This window comes from Augochlora pura, chromosome 2 (genome assembly GCF_028453695.1).
Source record: "Augochlora pura isolate Apur16 chromosome 2, APUR_v2.2.1, whole genome shotgun sequence".
Taxonomy (NCBI): Eukaryota; Metazoa; Arthropoda; class Insecta; order Hymenoptera; family Halictidae; genus Augochlora; species Augochlora pura.
Window position 1 is genome coordinate 23,072,038 of NC_135773.1, and position 19,132 is coordinate 23,091,169.

Sequence of the window (19,132 nt, forward strand, 5' to 3'; positions counted from 1 at the left end):
CAAAATATAATTTTCACTTAAAGACAGTCAAAATATAATTTTAATGTAAAGACAGTCAAAATATAATTTTCACTTAAAGACAGTCAAGATATAATTTTCACTTAAAGACAGTCAAAATATAATTTTAATGTAAAGACAGTCAAAATATAATTTTCACTTAAAGGCAGTCGAAACGAGATTTTACAGAATTAAAACATGGTCGTCACTTACAGAAATAGAAAATACAATTGTCACTAAAAGAGGCTCGAAACATATCACTTGAAGTCAGTGAGAACGTAATCGTCGCTCAGAGAAAATTAAAATATAATTTCCACTGCATTAAAAGACGAATTCAGTTTAAAATGGTATATTACCGGACTTCTATCGTCACAAACCGCCCCCTCAACAAAAATAAAAGGTTCGGCACATCACAAATAATAAAGTCACAGTTTACGTTCGTCGCGACTGTCGTTTTGTCGCAGCTAAAGGGTCGACGAAAAATCGGTTCCTCGCGCGAATCTCGCCGACGATATGGTTTTACCACGGTGCGGTTGTCTTCTTCGCGATGGAGCTCTGAACCCGGCGCGGGGGTGGCGCCGATTCGAAAATTATCGCGCGATATATCGACGGAAAAGTCGGCGATATACTCACACGGAGCAATGTGCGGTTGCTAGGGCGACCGGAGGGGCTGGACCTGTATCTCCGACGAGAGGAGGAAATCCGTCCGCGTATTTTCCACGGAGGCGGGGTGAAGAAGGGGCGAGGGGGGTGTTTCTAAGGGAGGCTGCGAGCAGAAATTTCGCAGAGATGGAGTTCCTGCAGAATCATCACACGGTGAACACCGCCGAGCCGCCGTACACCCTCGGCACAGGTGAGCGACAATCGTGTGTCACTGGAGCAAACACTACCGCCTGAACACTTGAACGCGCCACGGGATTTCGAACTGATTCGCCATAGAACCGCGGAACGTTTCTCTGACATTAATTGTTGCTCCGTTGGCTAATTCGTTGCCATTTGTTCGCGGATGCCTCGATTCTTTCGAAATCTGCTCGGAGCAGATTTACTTTGAATTTTTCATTTATTACGTTTTCCGATCCTCCGCGTCAGAATCTCGTGGATAATTTGTAATAATTTCATGCAACAAATCGTGAATCGGTTCTTCCAAGTCGAGACAACAGTCTTCTGTTACGAAGGTTTCGAAAGCAAACGAGGACGTCCGGAAAGAAAAGCGGTCTTCATCTATTACGAAAATTATAATAGACTAGAAAGCGCCGATCGACACGGTTGCGAAAGAAATCGTCCTGCATGGGGTTAATTCCATTTTTAACGACAACGTGACGAAAGCATCTTGTTCTATAGTTTCTCTTGCGTAATCGAAATATTTCTACGTTCAGATGTTCTTGTTTTATTTTGCAGAGAAAATTCAGTTCTTCGAACAATTGTGATATATTATTTATAATTGTAGATTCTAATCTTTCAGTCAGAGAATCGGAGTGAAAAGAAGTTTAAACGTTTGTTTTAACAATCCCGAAACGATACATATAAAATACCTGTGCGTCAAAGGGGTTAACATGGTTTTCTGCGTGCAAATTCATCCCGTATAACGTTGGTTGGACAGAATATAATTGCAAGTGCGTTTTATCAACTTCAAGGCTCGATTTGTGGAGTTAAAGTGTAAAGTGGACGAATCGTCACGTTGAAAACCTTTGTGCAACCATTTCTAACGCGGGCTGATAATAATTTTAATTTACGATTAATTTCTTCGATCGGACGATTCATTGAATTGAGAATAGCGTAATGATTTTGTTAAAGTTTCCACGGTGTTCAAAGTCTAACAGCAGCGAATAGACATCGTCCGAAGGCGGAACGTCTAAATTTTAATATTTCCTTCACGGTTACAAAAGTTATAAAAATTGTAAAGAACATTAAAATTTATACCTCTATATTATAATAGAAATCATCACGAAGTTCGAATAAATCTGGCCATCGTTGCGAAACAAATTCGCGCAATGCCACACAATTATTCTAGAGACGATTGAAATATAAAATATTAATTTTATCGCAATGTTCGTGGCACTGTGCAATACTGTGCAACATTTAATTTGTTTTCGATGAAACAGGTTCCGTAGGAAGTATCGAGGCGACGATACCTTCCGGCCTGTGCACAGGGCCTCTCGGGGTGTTGTCCAGCGAGGACACTCTAACGGACAATCAGAACGAGGATTTAGGTGGCCTTCAAGGCACCCTTCGTCTGCAGGACCTGCAGAGCTCGCCGGACGACATCGGCGCCGATCAGAGCCAACAGATCCAAAATTCTGGACAGAATCAAGTAGTCAGCGAGTTCGGGGCGAGCTTCTGGGTCGACGATATGGCCGGCTTCCCGTTGCCGCCTCTCGATTTAGATCCTCTGCCGCCTGGCCTCTTCAGCCCTTGTTCTGGGACTTACAAGTAAGTGTGAACGATCTCTTTCGGTCCCAAATGAAATTTAACTTCGACTAATTCACCCTCGATGTTGTCCGTTTCTATGTTCATCGACGATTTGTCTGTGTTTCTATTAATATATATTTAACGTAACTGTTAATATACCTTGTCACGTATGAACAATCTGTGTAAAACAGTCTATTTATTCCTCTGTACTCGCTTCGATTTTCTGCAGAAAAATTGACACACTGGGATCGATTTTGCATTATCAAACAAATATTTGGCAATTATATAATTTTATATTTAAAATAACATTCGAGCATGTAACGCGACAGTAATCTCAGTAAAAAGATGTTGGTTCAGTTCTTCTTTTATATCTAGTAATGAACTTCGCGGTATTTTTTAAAAATATATTGTGTTAGTTTATTGGCAGATCAGGTTTTCTAGAGTCGATGCAAAAGAGCGAAAGAGATTTTTATGTGAATTCGGTGCTTCAACTAAGTCATAATTCAGTTTTGACTGTGTAACCATTCAGTTTGGAATAAGTAAGAATTTTCACTAACGACACCGTTTTAACTGGCCTTGGAATAATGTTTAAAATAATCGACAGTTTATAAATGATAACGCATAGAATCAATGAACGTGGTCCGCGCAATTTGTGCGCTTCCGTCTGACTAAGAGTCGGACTTTCTACTTAAACTACCAATGCCACTGCGGCGGGTTGTTGCGATAACTCGTGCGTGCATATTTATGAACTGAAATTATTTACAAAGACTGTATTATATTTGGAAAATAGATAGCCAGAGAACTAGATATGTATTTTATTTACTGAGAATTCGATAGATTTATGAATTGAGAAACCGACGTTTATCTTCTATTTCCAAAGTTGTTGCCAACGATACCATTGAAAAATCAAAGAGACAGTTTAAATATTATAAAACAATAGATTCCGTTTGTTAGGCATTGCTGAGAACACGAAGCTTTCCGATTTGTCTAAATAATAAAGAGGTTTTATCTAAACAATCGAATCAAAGCTAACTATATTTCCAAGAAGGAGATGCGTTTCCACCATTAGAAGAACGTAAATTATTTTAATCGCGTAGACGCGAATTATTAAAGAAAGCGGATCTCGGCTATCAGGAGAAACGATGAGAACTCTAAAGAGACAGGTGGTTTGGAATCGTCGATCGTGTTCGATGTAATTTTCAAGTGTCCTTGCAGCTGGAGTTGCACCCGCGGCGAGTGCGCGCCGAGAACGGGCAACGGGAACGGCGAAGGTGTCGCGGACGTTCTTCTATCTCTGAAACATGCGGTGGTCCATCCCGGAAGTCCTACGGGCGGTTACTACTCGACCGGCGGATCGGGTCATCATTACTCGCAGGATTACACGCAGAATCTCGGTCCGCCCGTGCCGCCCACGCATTACGCGTCGACGCCGGCCATGTCGGTGAACGTTTCCATGAATATGACGATGAACATGAACATGCACTCCGGGTGAGTATACGACTCTCGTGTCGCTTCTTTCTCCGTTATCCGAAACAGACGTTTAATCACTTTCCGGTGGCTTCGTCAGTCATGCGGCAACGGGTCGCAAAATTCTGCATTCAAAATCCCCGGCTTAACCCTTCGCAGTCGGAGCTATTTCAAGCGGAAATCCAAGATATTTGTTTCGACCCGTGGTGTTGCCATTTTATATAACTTGGAGCATTTTATATATTATAGAATTGCATTTTGTGACAGTTAACGGCTCTTGACAATTTTCTGAATATGAATGAATATAGTAAAAATTATTTTGAAACGTGGCATGATTTTTAGCGGCGCCGTTAATATTTAAATTAATTTATGGGACATGTTTCGGCTAGACGATATTGTGGTAACCAATTAAAGTATAGAAGAAAAGAGGGTCTTCCATGCGGAGAAACTCGATTTCATGTACAGCAGATTTGTCAGGTCTATTAATTAGGAGAGAGGCGACGCGGGGCTCTCGTAGCCGAGAGACAATGAATCGCCATTTTCTCTGTCGAGGGGAGAGCGCGCAACCCTCGGCGGAGGGGTTGCGAGAGCAGAGTTATTCAGCGGTTGTCTGCGTGCAGGTACGAGCAGAGCTATTCGTCGGCGTGGGGCGTGGAGCCCCTGCTAAGTCCCGCCCAGCAGTATAATCCGGTGGAGCAACAGACGAGGGTGAATCAACCCCCGGCCAATAGCCTGATCGGCACCGGCACCCATCCACATTCTCATCCCCCGGCGCACGGCCATTCGAGGCTGCAATTGTCTGGCGAGCATGCGCTCTGCATAGGCGCTTCCGGGAACCCGGTCACCACCGACGACAATGGCAGACCTAACCTGTGCAGAATATGCGGCAAATCGTATGCACGGCCCAGCACCCTGAAGACGCATCTCAGAACGCACTCCGGGGAAAAACCGTTTAGGTTGGTCGCCAGAAAAATTTAATTAAACAGCCGAGGGCTTTGTTTCTTTATTGGAGAAGTCGTCTTAATCCTCAAAGCTAAATTAATTGTAAATTCAACATAATTCCCGTTTGCAATAGTTCCATTTTATGACTAAGGGTAGCGGAGTCAATTACTGCAGAATGATTGCTGCGCCTTTGGTTTGTTCTCCGCCATATTTATCGAATCAAACGTATAAAATTATTTTATTCATTTTTTAATAAAATTGCGTCCTCTAAAAATACGGTGAAGGGTTGATAAATCCTCAATCGTTTCGCCTGATAAGCAGTTCCATAGTAAATGTTTTAATATTGAATGTATGAGACTCAGAATTCTAATTATTAAACAAATATTTTGTTTAAGGTGCCACGCATGTTCCAAAGCATTTAGTCAAGCGGCAAACCTAACAGCCCACGCGAGAACTCATTCCGGAGAAAAACCATTCCGTTGTCCGGTCTGCGACCGAAGATTTTCTCAAAGCAGTTCTGTGACCACGCATATGAGAACGCATTCGGGGGAGCGTCCATACAGGTAATTTATTATTTATTCCATTGCATAACCTAAACCGTTTTTAATGATTTGTATAGTTTTAATGATCGTTGCTGAAATAATTCGTATCGCTCGGTTCGCACTATTTGACTTTAATTGTAGTTATCTCTCCAATTGTCCTACAGCTTGTAAACAAAAAAGGACAATTTGAGAAGAAGAGACACGGTTATTTGAGCCTCGCAGATAGTTTTTAGGATTATTGACAAACAGCGATCAAAAAAACGAGCCACGTGGCACGAATAATCTTATCTCGTCGTCGTTTGTTTTCGTTTACAAGCTGAACAAAATGCTCAAACTATTCGTCATACTTATCCACGGATGTTAATACAGGGGCGCCAATTTGTTAAATCCATAAAAATATCAAAATAGCATCATTGGACATAGGTGGCAAATTACTGAAACTTTTTGTCACATTATCCGTAGATGATAATACTGAAGATTCGCTATTGTAACACAGAAGGCGCCACCACAATATTCCGCAAGGATCTGAGAACAGCGCCACCGGATGTAACGGGAAATATTAAAACTACTCCACAAATTACCAGCAGTGAATTATGGGTATCGGTTTGAGCATTTTGCTGCTTTAAGCTTTTGAGGCTATAATACGGGCCCCTCGTCCGAACTTCAAAATTTCACCACTAGAGGCGCTATTTTAATGTGCGCACGTGATTCGATTTAAATTTTGAACTGCATTACAGGCATCGTTTATCCTTTACTTCTGCTCTTATCCCCCTGGACTAGAATATTCTTATCTATAGAAAACAATTCTTTAACATTTAATCAACCGCAGATTCCTAACGATTCTATTGTAAAAAAAAAACTAGTGCAATCTTCCAGCCGATGAAACAAAACTTTAGAAAGAGATACGAGATGGTTGTAAATTCAAAACAAAGGCGGTCAAAAAACCTCCGCACACTCGTTAACACTTCAAATACCTGATTATTAATAATAATTAATACCGCAGTCTTCTTTATATGAAATTAAAAAATTCTTCGAAACAACTTTAACAGAATTGAACACGCTTTGTAATTGAAGTTGTGGAACGAATTCTTAAGACCTAAATTCTTTATCTGTGGTTCTCAAGTAATTGGCGGTAGGTGAAGTGTTAAGCGTAGGCGCTGTTCTCATTGTTGGATTTCCGTTTCAATCGAGAACTCGGCTGTTGTTTTTTTTCCAGGTGTCGATTCTGCAAGAAGGCGTTCTCGGACAGCTCGACGTTAACGAAGCACCTCCGCATACACTCCGGCGAAAAACCGTACCAGTGCAAGCTGTGCCTGCTGAGGTTCAGTCAAAGCGGCAATCTGAACAGGCACATGCGTGTCCATGGGGGCTCCCTAACGTGACACAGCTCGCTCTCGATCGTTGACGACAATCGTATATTGCCACGGTGTTGTCGGATACCTGTGATTCAACTTGGCCCGAGCTTACCGGAACGAATGTAAAGTAAAAGAGAAACCAAGTAAAAAAAAAAGAAAAAACGAAACTGCGACAGTCGATGCTCGTAGGGGGTTGTCCGTCATCGCCTGACTGATCTCTCTCTCGAAACACGAAACAAAAAGGACGTTCTCGGGCGCGTACAAGCGCTTCTGTTATTTAAGGGCTTACATTTGAATATTTTTTTAAACCGATATATAAAACCATTGACGATGATAATAATAATGATGATAATAGTAATAATAGTAATAATAATAATAATGATATTAATAATAATAATGATAATAATAATAATAATAATCGCATTACGTGCTGTATTCGTAGTGGAAACTCGTTGTACTCTCGTCTCCTCGGAAAGAAAAAAAAAAATAAACGATGCGAAACGTGTCAACACAGAGCGTTCTACTTGTATGTCAAAGGAATCGTGGTGTTTTAACATTCGTGTTTCTTTCTTCCGGACTGTCGTTCTTTTTTTTTTTATTCGCTAGCGAAGACGATCTTTTCGGGCACAGGTCAGGATAGGTGAACAGGGGGATCGCAGTTTTAGTCCTACAGCATCTACCACAGCACCGTTGATTATTGTACAAATATTGTATTTATTATAATTATTAATTATAATATTAATGTTGCTGTTTTTACCACCTTCAATTTTTCATTATGTGGCATTTCTTTGTCAGGTTACTTCTTTTCTCTCTCTCTCTTTTTTTTTCCTTTTTCTTTGTAATTGTAAAATGAAGGTGTTTTGGCGCCATTTTCATTAAAAAAAACGATTCTCTCTCTCTCTCTTTCTCTCTCTCTCTATATATATAAATATATATATAGAATATACATTATATATATATTCTATATATATGTAATATATAATATATATAATATTCGTATGAGAACAACTGATTAAAAAACAGATGAATGAATATGTGTGAGTTATCTTTTCTTTCACTTTAGCTTTTTTGTTTTTGTTTTGTTTGTTTGTTGTAGTGTTGTTGTAATCCCACAGCATCAGGACCCACGTGTGTGTTTACTTTTTTTTTATTCTTGTGGGAGGAGGGGGTGAGGAAAAGGAGGCTGTTATGCACGCCGGCTAGGTGGTAATTAAGTTGGATAGATATTGGTTCATCACGAATCCTCACATTAATTTTGCCTCTTTTTCACAATTAAAACTATATAAGAACAACTCTGTCTTCTCCGTTTAGAGTAGCGTGTATCTCTCGTCTTCCACTCGTCTCAAAATTCTCTCACTCGCTCTCTTTCTCTCGTTTTCATCTCTTTATATATATAATGATGTATTTATAAGTAATAATATTCTTGAAAAAAAAGAAGAAGTATGTATAATGTTCCTACGTTTATGTACTGGTACGTACTGTGTGCGAGGACGAGCTGGTCCGACCGACATCCGAACGCAAAGATAGTCGGTCCTCTACAAGAAAAAGCACAAGTGGGGCTTTCGGGGGACCAACTCGTCGAGCGACAGACGTTCCTCTAGTATTTCGTGTACGTAGCGTATTCTATTTAAAAATGTATAATGTCATCTCTGTCATGCTGTATGTGTCTGTGATGCTTTATGTATGTATTTTTTTATCCATTTTCTTCGTTCTCTCAATCTCTCGTTCACGCTCTCTCTCACTCTCTCTCTCACACATTCTTTCATTTTTTCTCACACTCGTTCCTACATATATATCGCCTCTGCTTATCTCTCTTTCTCTCTCGCATTTTTTATTCGATCAACTTGCTTGGTTGTTGGTGATCTGATATCTCTCTACTAACATCAGTTGGAATGGTTTCTTTTTCTTATCGTTCATTTTTTTTTGTTTCAGTTAAATTTGTTTTCATCTCGTTCGCATTTGAAAAGCTTCGAAGCAAAAAGCTCGTATCAGGTGTAACATCTCCAGGAGGCATCGATGAATACCAAACGATTTCAGTCTATTATTTGCTCTTTTTTTTTTAGTACTTTCTACTTCCGAAACAAGTAACAAAGAAAAACATTCTCCCGTAATCTCGTCATTTTCGTTTAGTTTCATTTTTTTTTTAACTTTATCCGGCGTATCGGCCATTGAGAATAGAAAATTAATTGTCTATACATATTATCGCTCCTCTCGCTCTCTTTTCATTCTTTCTCTCGTACACTCGCAGTTCGCATATTCTCCTACGATCAAACCAACACGAGTACAGAAAAACTTCAGCTCGAAACGCTTCGAGACCGCCGATCAATTTCGGAACAATTATACAATGCGATCGATAAAAGGACAAACGAAAGATCAACGACGATCGCGCTGTGTTTCGGTAAACTGTGACTATTCAAATATATATATATAAAAAGCAAAGAGAACCAAATAGATATGTGTGTGTATAGGTGTGTCTGTGTGTGTGTATGTCGTCTCTCGCTTCATCTCTCCCTAAAATAGACCTTTCACACTCGCTTTCTCTCTCTTTTTTTTTATTTACTTTATTATCATCGTCGTTCGCATTTCAATAATTTCTTCTCAAAAAAGTTTTCATTTTCTTTACTTTTTCTTTTTTTAATGATTTATCTTTCGATAATATATTCAAGTGTTCGTAACATCGCATTATTTTACTTAATACAATAATTAATCATATTATAATTATCAATTAATAAAACTTGTTTCTGTTCGTTCTATCTTACGCGCGTGTAATCTTTCTTTCTCTCTCTCTCTCTCTCGCTCGCTCTCTTTCTCTCTTACTTCCGTACACAACCTCGCTCGCTTAAAGACTGCTATAACCGATAGGTATATATATATTTATATATATATATATATATATATTTCCATTGAAAAACAATAAGCGGCTTTCAACTTCTGTCCCCGTCGGAAACACAAAAGAAAAAAATACCTATTACATTAGGTTACCTACAATTTACGATGAATTCAAATCACTGATGAAGATGCTGCATTCGTTCACGTCGAGGCATTCGCCGAATGTTTCATACTCGATAGATGTACAAAAATAGATCGCCGCAATATCGGAGGATGACGTAAAATTCTTGCAGCTTTATCACAAAGCGCGATAGATCCGATCGATACCGATGCACGTTCCCCGAAAACGAGCAATGTTCCCCCCCGGAGAAACGAAGGCAAGAGAAAATGGGTCTCGGGCGTGGGAAACGGGCGTCTGGCATCAAGTCGTCCATGTCAGAAATATATCTTTTATCCATTATCACTCTTGATACATATAAAAAAATAGCATTTAATGTAAAAGACTATATTTCTGTAACTGAAACTGTGTCACGTCTAAAGCACACCAAGAGTCGGAACAGGCCTTCCTTTTTTTTTCTTTTTGCGACAACTAAAATCGTTTTTTTGTTTAAATCACGCGTTCGCCGAGAATGGTCTTCCTTCGTTCTCAAGGTCACCGTAGCTGCTCCCCGAGGTTTTTTGCCAGGTCATTTCACCGGCCGATAGGATTCGCAGACAAAAAACAGCCATTCGCGAATCGCTCAGGAATACAATGAGAAATGCGTCTAACCGCGTCGATATCGATCGTCTCGTGAAAATCACCGTAAAGAATGTATTTGATTATTTGTGATGATCTACTGAGTACTGCCAACGCGTGCGAATGCCCCAACGATTACATACTTTTCTCTCTCTCTCTCTCTCTCTCTCTCTCTCTCCCTTCTCTCGCAATTGTCCTCTGTTTACTTTTGTCCATCTCTCACCGCAAAGACGACGTTAATCCTACCGACAATCTCTTACTTTCTGCTTTCCACTATCACGAATTCCATCATTTTTTGTTGTATTATTATACGCAGCATTTTCATGATCTCGAGAAAAAACATAAAAATGTATTTGTTAAGCCACTACATTTCAGCTTTCTTCGTACTGTTATTGTTTTCATGTTTGTTTGTGTTCTCTTCCACTTCTTCAATGTAATATACTAAACACTGAGAGTTACAACGTCCACGAAAGAAACAAAGTTTGTCAACGTTTACTGAAGAGTTGCCAAATCATCTCAATATATATATATATATGCTCTCGGGAGTATGGTTCTTTTTTTAGAAATGAAAACTAAAATAGCATGCGCGAAACCCAAATACAGTGTGGCAAAATAATGGATGACTCGCTAAAAAAAACATGTTCGATATCCATATTCGAGAATGAAAGGCTCTAAACGAATCTACAAACGTAATATACATAAATAGTTTGTATCGAAAAGAAAATACCCTTGTTCATTTTCATTCTTACTTTTTTTTTTCGTCGCGTGTTATGTATATGGAGTACTCTAAAACCTATTTGTTATAACAAGATTCGAAGTGGGGGGGGGGGGGGGGGGGCCAAAGGGATAGTCGGTATACGAGTACAAAATACAAATTCGGAAATATTTCCGGACGCTCCCCTCCGAAAACAAGAGGTTGCCCACCGCGGATCGCCTAAATTTGCTTCGACATATGCTTCTCCTCTCCTGCTCTGTTCCAGACGTTGCGATATATACTACAATACAACATTCGCCCATGTTCGATTTGTACTCTATGACTAGCCAATATATTCTTCGTGCTGCGGGTGTTGGAAGGAAGAACTGATCATGGGGTTGTTTTTATAATTTGAGGAACTGAAACCAATTTCGTTGAACGGAGAAGCTGGGCCAGAGAAAAAACAGAAAAGATTGATTTGAAAAAAGAAAAAGAAAAGAAAATAGAAAGAGACGATGACGACACGGTCGTTTCTCGTTTGGTCTGAAATCACACGCACTGCGGTTGGTTAAATACTACGTAATTCATACAAAATTACGACACAGAGAAATTCTTATCCATCGTTTGTTTGTCATTTCCTCCATAGCCACGGCATCGTATATATATATACATATACGAATGTATATATGTATATATAGGCCGTCATCATTACTGCCCAACTGTATTTGGTTTGGTCACAATGTTACATCAAATGCACTATTCCAGGAGCCCACCAAACGCAGACTCAAGCTCAACTTCCCATTTGCGCAGCACACACACACATACACACACACACACACGAAGCATACACGCAGAAAACTGACGCGCGCGAATACGTGTGTTTACACGCAGCACGTACGCAGCAAAGTGCATGTAACCCTTTCTCTCCCTCGCAATCTCTCATTTCCACTTGCACTCGATTTCTATTCTCTCTCTCTCTCTCATACACACACACACTCTCTCCCTCTCTTTCTCTCTCTCTCAGACTCTCCCCCTCTCTCGCTCTCTAACTCTCCCTCCCTCCCACTCTCTCTCTCTTTTTTCTCTCGCTCTCTTTCTCCCTTTCTCTCTCTCTCTCTCCGCCTACCCCCCGTTTATCTCTTTCACTCTATCTCAAAGGATGGATCCCTTCGAGTTCCTTCGGAAGCAGCGGACATATTTTTTGGGGCACATCGTGCACGACACACGTTAGTCAATCGGCCATTTGTCGTCGGAGGTCGTGTGTGAATGGCTAAGGGAAATTAGATCGGAGGGTGGTGCTGGAGTGGACGTCGGGGGTTCAAGGTCAACGAGGGCTCGGTGCAGGTGGGCTTGGCCGGGGGTCAGGCTCGCTCACTATGCTGTGTGGTATACCGGTTAATCCAGCAGTAGGAGGAGCTGAAGCAGGGCCTCCAGCCCCACCGCCACCTACCGTTGGACCCGTAGGGCCTGTCGGACCCCCGGCGCCTGCACCGCCTGCAGAGGAGTTCGGTCCGCCACCACCCCCACCACCACCGCCGCCGACGACGGAATGCCCACCAGGAGGTGGGGGTGCAGAATCGTGAGGAGTCGTTGAATGCGCCTGTTGAACGGGCAGCCCCCCGGAATAGTATCCGCCGTTGATCCCCTCAGGGTAGCTGCTGGAGAAAGCGAAAAGAAATTGGCCACTTCGATAAATGCCTTTTACAAAGTGCCCAATCGATCTTAGGAAATCCAAAGGTTCGAACGCTTCTAACCACGTTACTTTACACACTCGATTCTCTTTCCATGTAATACGAGTTAACATCTGCTTGAAAATCTGTTTCTGTAAAAATTACGATATCTTTTTCCCCGGTGTAAGAGAAACAAATGCAACGATACTCAAAAGTTATACCCTACGTTTGTTTGTTTAATCAAGCTCAACAATATGTATATATACAATATATATATATTGTCTATGTATACCGCTAGCCGATCAAATCCATTCCCGGCCTTTTTCTTTGCCTTTTAACTTTCCTTTACACAATATAGTTTACACTGATGGGAGGATACCATAGCACATTTCAATGAAAGAATTATTATTTAAATTAACAATAAATCCCCTATTTGAAACAAGTTAATAATCATTCACTTTAGTCGTTGCCAGTTTAATCTCAAAACCCCTAGCAATCCCAGTTACAAAATTTCAGTAACAATTGATTGCGAGGGCCACGAATGAATTTGAACACCTAACATATATACAATATATGTATATATATATAGTTAATGTGTATATACATATATGCTGCTGTGTATATATATATACATACATATACATATATACATGTACATAGCATCTGTTAAAGTGAATGATGCTTACCCAGTTGAGGAAAGGAAGTATTCCTTGTTCACACAGTTTCGCAAGCAGTCAGGTATGCGACCGATGATAGCTCTTCGTATCTCACTGGCTGCCATCTCACGAAGTTCGGTGCAACTTGCGTCACTGTAGAATGCTGCATGTGGTGTGCACAACAGATTGGGTGCATCTTTCAAAGGACCTGTGGTACAGACAAATTGGACCGGTTACTTTAAACGATGACTATAATAAGATCCGATCCTTTTTGACGCGCTCCGGGCATACTAAACGAATTTGACCGCAATACAGAGACAAGCATTTCGTAGTGCAGTATTTGCATAAGGCGGATTCATGAATTCATCAATAAGTTCATTAATATTGAATACCATGCATCGTTAATGGATCATTATGAAAATGTGGTCGTGACAATATTTTAATAGATTCGGTGTATCTGTTATCATATACAATATAACCTCAGCATAAATAACCAAGATGTGCTTTCAAGTAAGATGTTCGTTCGAAGCAATATTGAGGAAGGAGGAATGTGTGTTAAGAACGTTATTAAAATAAGAACGTGACTGGATCAAAAAATATTACGCAACCGTGATAGTGCAAAAAAAAAATAAAAGTATAACTGAGTTAAGAAAAATTCAAGAACGTATCAGATTTGAGTAATTATATTTCTTAATCCCTTAGGAATTATAATAAAAATATGAGAAATTTTACGAACCTTAGGACTACTTTTTAGATGTATATTAATTATTTTTTAATAATCTGGTAATATTTCTTATGTCACTTGCAATTATTTCTAAAAGCCATGCCATTTAATGCGTGTACCCGATATATCACCCGATAGCAAAGGACCAGGATGGAGAAGGGAAACATTAGTCAACTTGAGAGGGGGTTAGGTATGGACAGATAAAACTCACACTGTGAAGACTGACCCTGAAAGACGTTGTATGGCTCATTTTCGTGTACATCAAGCGCTGCTGCACGAATTCTGCCCTGTTTCAGCGCTGCGGCCAAAGCGTCATCATCTACCAGACCACCCCTTGCTGTATTGACTAAAAAGGCGCCAGGTCTCATCTGGAAGAAGTTAAAGCGAGTTAATATTACGAATATCGTCCATTTGTCATTATGAAACAAAATTATTAACGAAAATTGTGCCTATTAATAACTAAAGTATAAATTTACTGTAATTAGTTTGTAATACCTGTTTGATAGTGAATTCGTTAATTAAATGATGGTTGTGCTCATTCAAGGTACAATGCAAGGATACACAGTCTGACTGAAATAGCAAATCCTGCAAAGAAAACGCAATAATTTATTAACTAAATTTGCACGTTGTATATGAATATTTGTTGCTATTATTCGTGGAAGTAATTAAAATCGAACCTGTAATGTGTAGACCCTGTTGAGACCAAGAGATTTTTCAATTCCATCCGGTAGATAGGGATCATAAAAGATGACAGTGAAGCCAAAAGCTTTGGCACGGAGTGCAACTGCAGAGCCAATCCTACCTAACCCAACTATTCCAAGTGTGTCACCACGTATCCTTGCACATCCTGTTGCAGCTTCCCTGACCTGAAACAAGATACGGAATTTAATTAGCTACAGTCTAGAGTTTTAAAAGTACAAAGAAAATGTCTAATGCGAAATTCTTACCTGTTCTGGACCTGTGAATTTTTTTCCTTCGCGTACCATGTTTGCCAACCAATATGTACGCCGATATAAATTTAGAATAAGACAAAGGGTGGTGTCAGCTACTTCTTCAACGCCATAGCCAGGCACATTGCACACAGCGATGCCAAGCTCGCCTGCTGCTTTGACATCTATGTTATCTACCCCAGATCCAATTCTTACAATGATCCGTAATGTTTTGAATTTTTCAAGATCTTCTTTTGTCAAAATTATGGTGTGCCACATTAATGCACCTACCGCTTCATTTAGTACCTACAAAATAAATGGTATTTTTCTTTAACAGATATTACAAACAAACTTTACACTTCATTTAAACAAAAAGAAAGAATTGAATAGCACAAATGAAAAAATATGTTCTGTACCTTTTCATGAATTTCTGATGTCGACTGTGCATCACAGAAGGCCACAGTTGCAACATCTTTGAGGATAGGCATTTCGATAGAACAGTCTCGGCCATCTAACAAAGCCACCAACGGTCGTGTCTGAATGGGTCCATTTGCAATAGGACCCCTCAGGTTATCCATTCGAGGGCGTTTGGGCATCATCTTCCGTTTGTCCATCGGTCAAACAGCCCCCCCAATTTTTAAATTTTTCACTTGTACTCTCAGTGTCACTAAAAATATTTGTTTTCTTCCAAGGAAGTCCTATTGTCCACTAGTACGGAAGCCTCTTCGTATGTCTTGATGTATAATTTTGCACTTTTATGTTTTGTCACACCAATTGCCTTTGTAACACAGACTTCTGGTCGGTTTTTGAATAAGGACCGCCGAACCTCCAACACATCACGACTTGTTGAACACCGTCTCCTGAAACCATTGAACAACAATATTTAATACACGCATTAATAATCAATTACCTCATTATATCAAATCCATTTACATCAATCAAACTCATTAAAAAAATTATAACAAAATGTTTATTTAATAATTTAATTATGGAAATCAACTATATATAAAAAGCATAAACAAAACTTTTTTTATAACTAATCCGAATAAGCTTAACTAAAACGGTGTTTTAGAGTTCGCAAATAATTGGAGCATTACTAAAAAGAAAAGGATTAAAAGGTTCGTGAAACTTTCTCGTAGATTTCCACTGTTACCAAAACTTTGCAACACAAAGAAAGCAAAATGCGAAAACTACGGACTTCGGATAATAAACATACATTTCGACGCCTTCATGAATTTCTTCATGTTAAAGAATAGCATGGTATAGGAGGCATTATCGCTATTATTTCACGTGCGAGCATAATATTCTATATTGGATAATTCAACGAGTTACGGGGAAAGACCGATGTTCAATTAAACCGAACATTTTGCTGCACGAAATGCGAAACACCTAACAGCGTGTACAGAACGGAACGTTTTAGGTTACCTTGAAACGCGCCGGCTTAACCTGCGCACTGCGTTGTGTTCAGTACAGTAAGAGAAACGCACAGGAATTGCAGGAAAACCGAGAAACACAATGTCTGTGTTTTTCCAAATGAAAATACGAACAAACTTCCAGCACTTCGATACTAAACAGAGGAAAAACGAATCGCACAGATCACACCGTACATTGAGAATGGAATTACTAGCTGGGGCAAATGTTTTCGGAACTGTTAATAGAGAGCCTGGCGTTGGTTAGTGGGTCGACATTTTCAGCCCATTTTCGGCAGGAATTGTAAACCAATCATAGTGCGTTCGTACGACAAATATCCCAGCTAACTACCCAACAGATCCATGAATATGCGTTTAACGAAATTTCGTCTACGCCGAAGCGTTTACTACACAAGCGACTATACGAAAACAGAAAAATATGCTGGATCGGAGTCGATTTAGTGCCCGGTGCTTTTATATGGCGGAACGGAAAAATGCTGAACCAGCGAAGTTCCATAAGAAAGTAGAGAAACTGACACGTGGCGCCCTCGTCAGACGCCGTCACCACGCAATACTTAACCAAGATCATAAAAAATAAATCAAATTTACAAGGAGACTACTGAATGGATTGTCTTCGCGTTCGTTCCGATCGCAAATAACGCATACTTTGCTTAACTATGCGAAATATTTATTGGACTCAGCGCAAACTCGAAAGCGTTTCTCTGAATCATAACAAACGAAAATTACGGTTCATTTCATCCTTGTCATTCTTAATCATCATGCTTATACAACTTCTCTTTCATTTATTTAATATAGATTACATATTGTATATCATTTAATGTAGACTATACGCATGTTGTTGTAAATTCATTATATCCGAATGATATTAAAATTGCTACACTCGTATTCGGGTCATTGTGACGCGTATCTTAGATTATAATGAAACTAAAATTGCTTTAGACACTTTAGATCAATTCGTAACAAATTATATGCTTATCATTTCAAGCAAAATTGATGTAACTTGTATTTGTAGCTGTACTTTTATATAACAAGCTTACACACGTATATAATAGAGCTAGATTCTGAAAAATATGTTGAAGATCATTTAATCGTCTCTAATGACCCGAACATAATGTACATTTTAATGAATGCAGTATAGGTGCGTTAAACGAGTGCTTCTCACAGATGAATCGTATCCGATAAGAAACTCGTATCCGCGAAGGTCCTTTTCTGTGAATTGGAAAAAAAACTCTTTGACATTCGTCTGCGCGTGTATTGAAATTTTGTTTGACCAGTGCACGTTCTCGGAGATTTCGTCAACAAGTCCGTCGGCGGGCATGGCCCACCGAAGCGGGGCATTCCATGTGATTGGGTTAATACGGGATAAATGATACACATTAAGATTCGTTTACGCACGGCCGTGACGGGAAAGACGGGCAAAGAGAGGAATGTTTGATCTGCCGGTCAATAGACACAAGTAATCGGAAACAGAGAGCCCGCGTAGAAGGCTACAAAATGAGATCGGTGCTGGTCTCAGCGAAAGCGAGGATGCGATACTAACGCGGAGTGCAAACCCAAGCACTTTGACTTGGGCACATGTTGTGCCAACTCAGCGAAAATGTAAGCTCATATCATCAAAAGGAGGAGAGGCAAGGAAGCGAGATTAAGCCCTTGTTCGACAGCTGGCAGCGTATATCATACGTAATACACGGTTAGTAGCAGGGAGAGCAATGTGTCGAGGAAGTGCACTCAGAAAGAGACTCGTAACACTGTATGTATTTACCGTACGGTCGTGCATAGTTAACTATACTTCCAAACGGGGGTATACCTTCATATCAATTATAATCCCGATGTGTAGAAATTTCGCGTGAAAGTCTAGCTTTCCAGCGAGGGGGCTCTGTAAAGAAAGTTTGAATTATTCGAACGGTTCAAACTAGTTCGGATCGGAACTTATTGTTCGAGTAGTTCGCGAAGTTCGAACTACAGTAGTGCCTCGTTTAACGAAGAGGACGAGTTCCAAGAATTTGCTCGTTATGAGCAACTTTGCTGTCAGAGGCAAAAATAACATCGGTCTGAGTCGTGATTTGTTAAAGGAATTACAGAGATACATTCAAGTAACACGGACAAGTTATTCGAAACATTCGCTCTGTTCTTCGGACTTTTCTATCTTTTTATTTTGCTAGCTGTATGTATATATCGGTTAATATCATTCACTGCTTCTCTGGAAATCTGGGTCATTTTCACTTGTAACGTCTAGATCACGAGTTGCTTGGTTCGCAATTGAAAATTGTATTTTAAACTCGAACAGAAATGTACTATATATTTCTAAGCAAGCAAAAACAGCGTTATCAAGAACTGTTATGCCATTCTTGGCTAATCGATTTACTTAAACTTTTAACGATCTTTTTAAGAAATTTATCAAGTGACACAGTTACCAAAAAATGACATTTGAAAAGTTAGCGCCAAGAATTTTTAACACTATGCTATGTGCATTCTTAGGCTTGCAAAAGAAGCTCTCGAAGAATTCGGACAAACGAAAATTAGCGGACCGGTCGCAAGTTTCGAGAGGCGTGTGTTGTTTTGGAAGCATCGTTTAAGTGTATGAGAAGCGATCAAGACATTCTCGGATCAGTTAAAAATTCATCGAGCTTTTAAAACGGACGTTCCGGCTAAGCGGTCGAATTCAACCCTTCGGCTTAATCTCGGTGTGCAACAGAGTTTTTCGAGTTACAGATACAGCTACGACGGTTGGCGAAGGAAAGGGGGAAGGAAG

At 39.9% G+C, this 19,132-nt stretch overlaps 2 protein-coding genes across 7 annotated transcripts in view; one reads left to right on the top strand and one right to left on the bottom strand.

The window, feature by feature from the left end:
- The window catches only part of Ctbp (C-terminal binding protein), a 46,329-nt gene that overhangs the window by 12,402 nt on the left and 14,795 nt on the right, over positions 1-19,132 (bottom strand). The window contains exons 1-8 of one of the 6 annotated variants that reach the window (XM_078186894.1): positions 16,376-16,810; positions 15,367-15,810; positions 14,969-15,256; positions 14,699-14,887; positions 14,517-14,606; positions 14,233-14,389; positions 13,328-13,505; positions 10,450-12,629 (exon numbers count right to left, since the gene is read on the bottom strand). In XM_078186894.1, the coding sequence (XP_078043020.1) occupies positions 12,296-12,629; positions 13,328-13,505; positions 14,233-14,389; positions 14,517-14,606; positions 14,699-14,887; positions 14,969-15,256; positions 15,367-15,564 (1,434 nt within the window). In that variant the 5' untranslated portion in view covers positions 15,565-15,810; positions 16,376-16,810 and the 3' untranslated portion in view covers positions 10,450-12,295. The other 5 variants (XM_078186911.1, XM_078186902.1, XM_078186885.1 and 2 more) reach the window with 5 other exon arrangements.
- LOC144473241 (uncharacterized) lies at positions 746-7,505 on the top strand. The gene is made up of 6 exons (XM_078186941.1): positions 746-850; positions 2,100-2,427; positions 3,622-3,894; positions 4,494-4,829; positions 5,211-5,378; positions 6,574-7,505. The coding sequence occupies exons 1-6, from the start codon at positions 787-789 to the stop codon at positions 6,737-6,739; spliced, it is 1,335 nt and encodes a 444-aa protein (XP_078043067.1). The 5' UTR covers positions 746-786; the 3' UTR covers positions 6,740-7,505.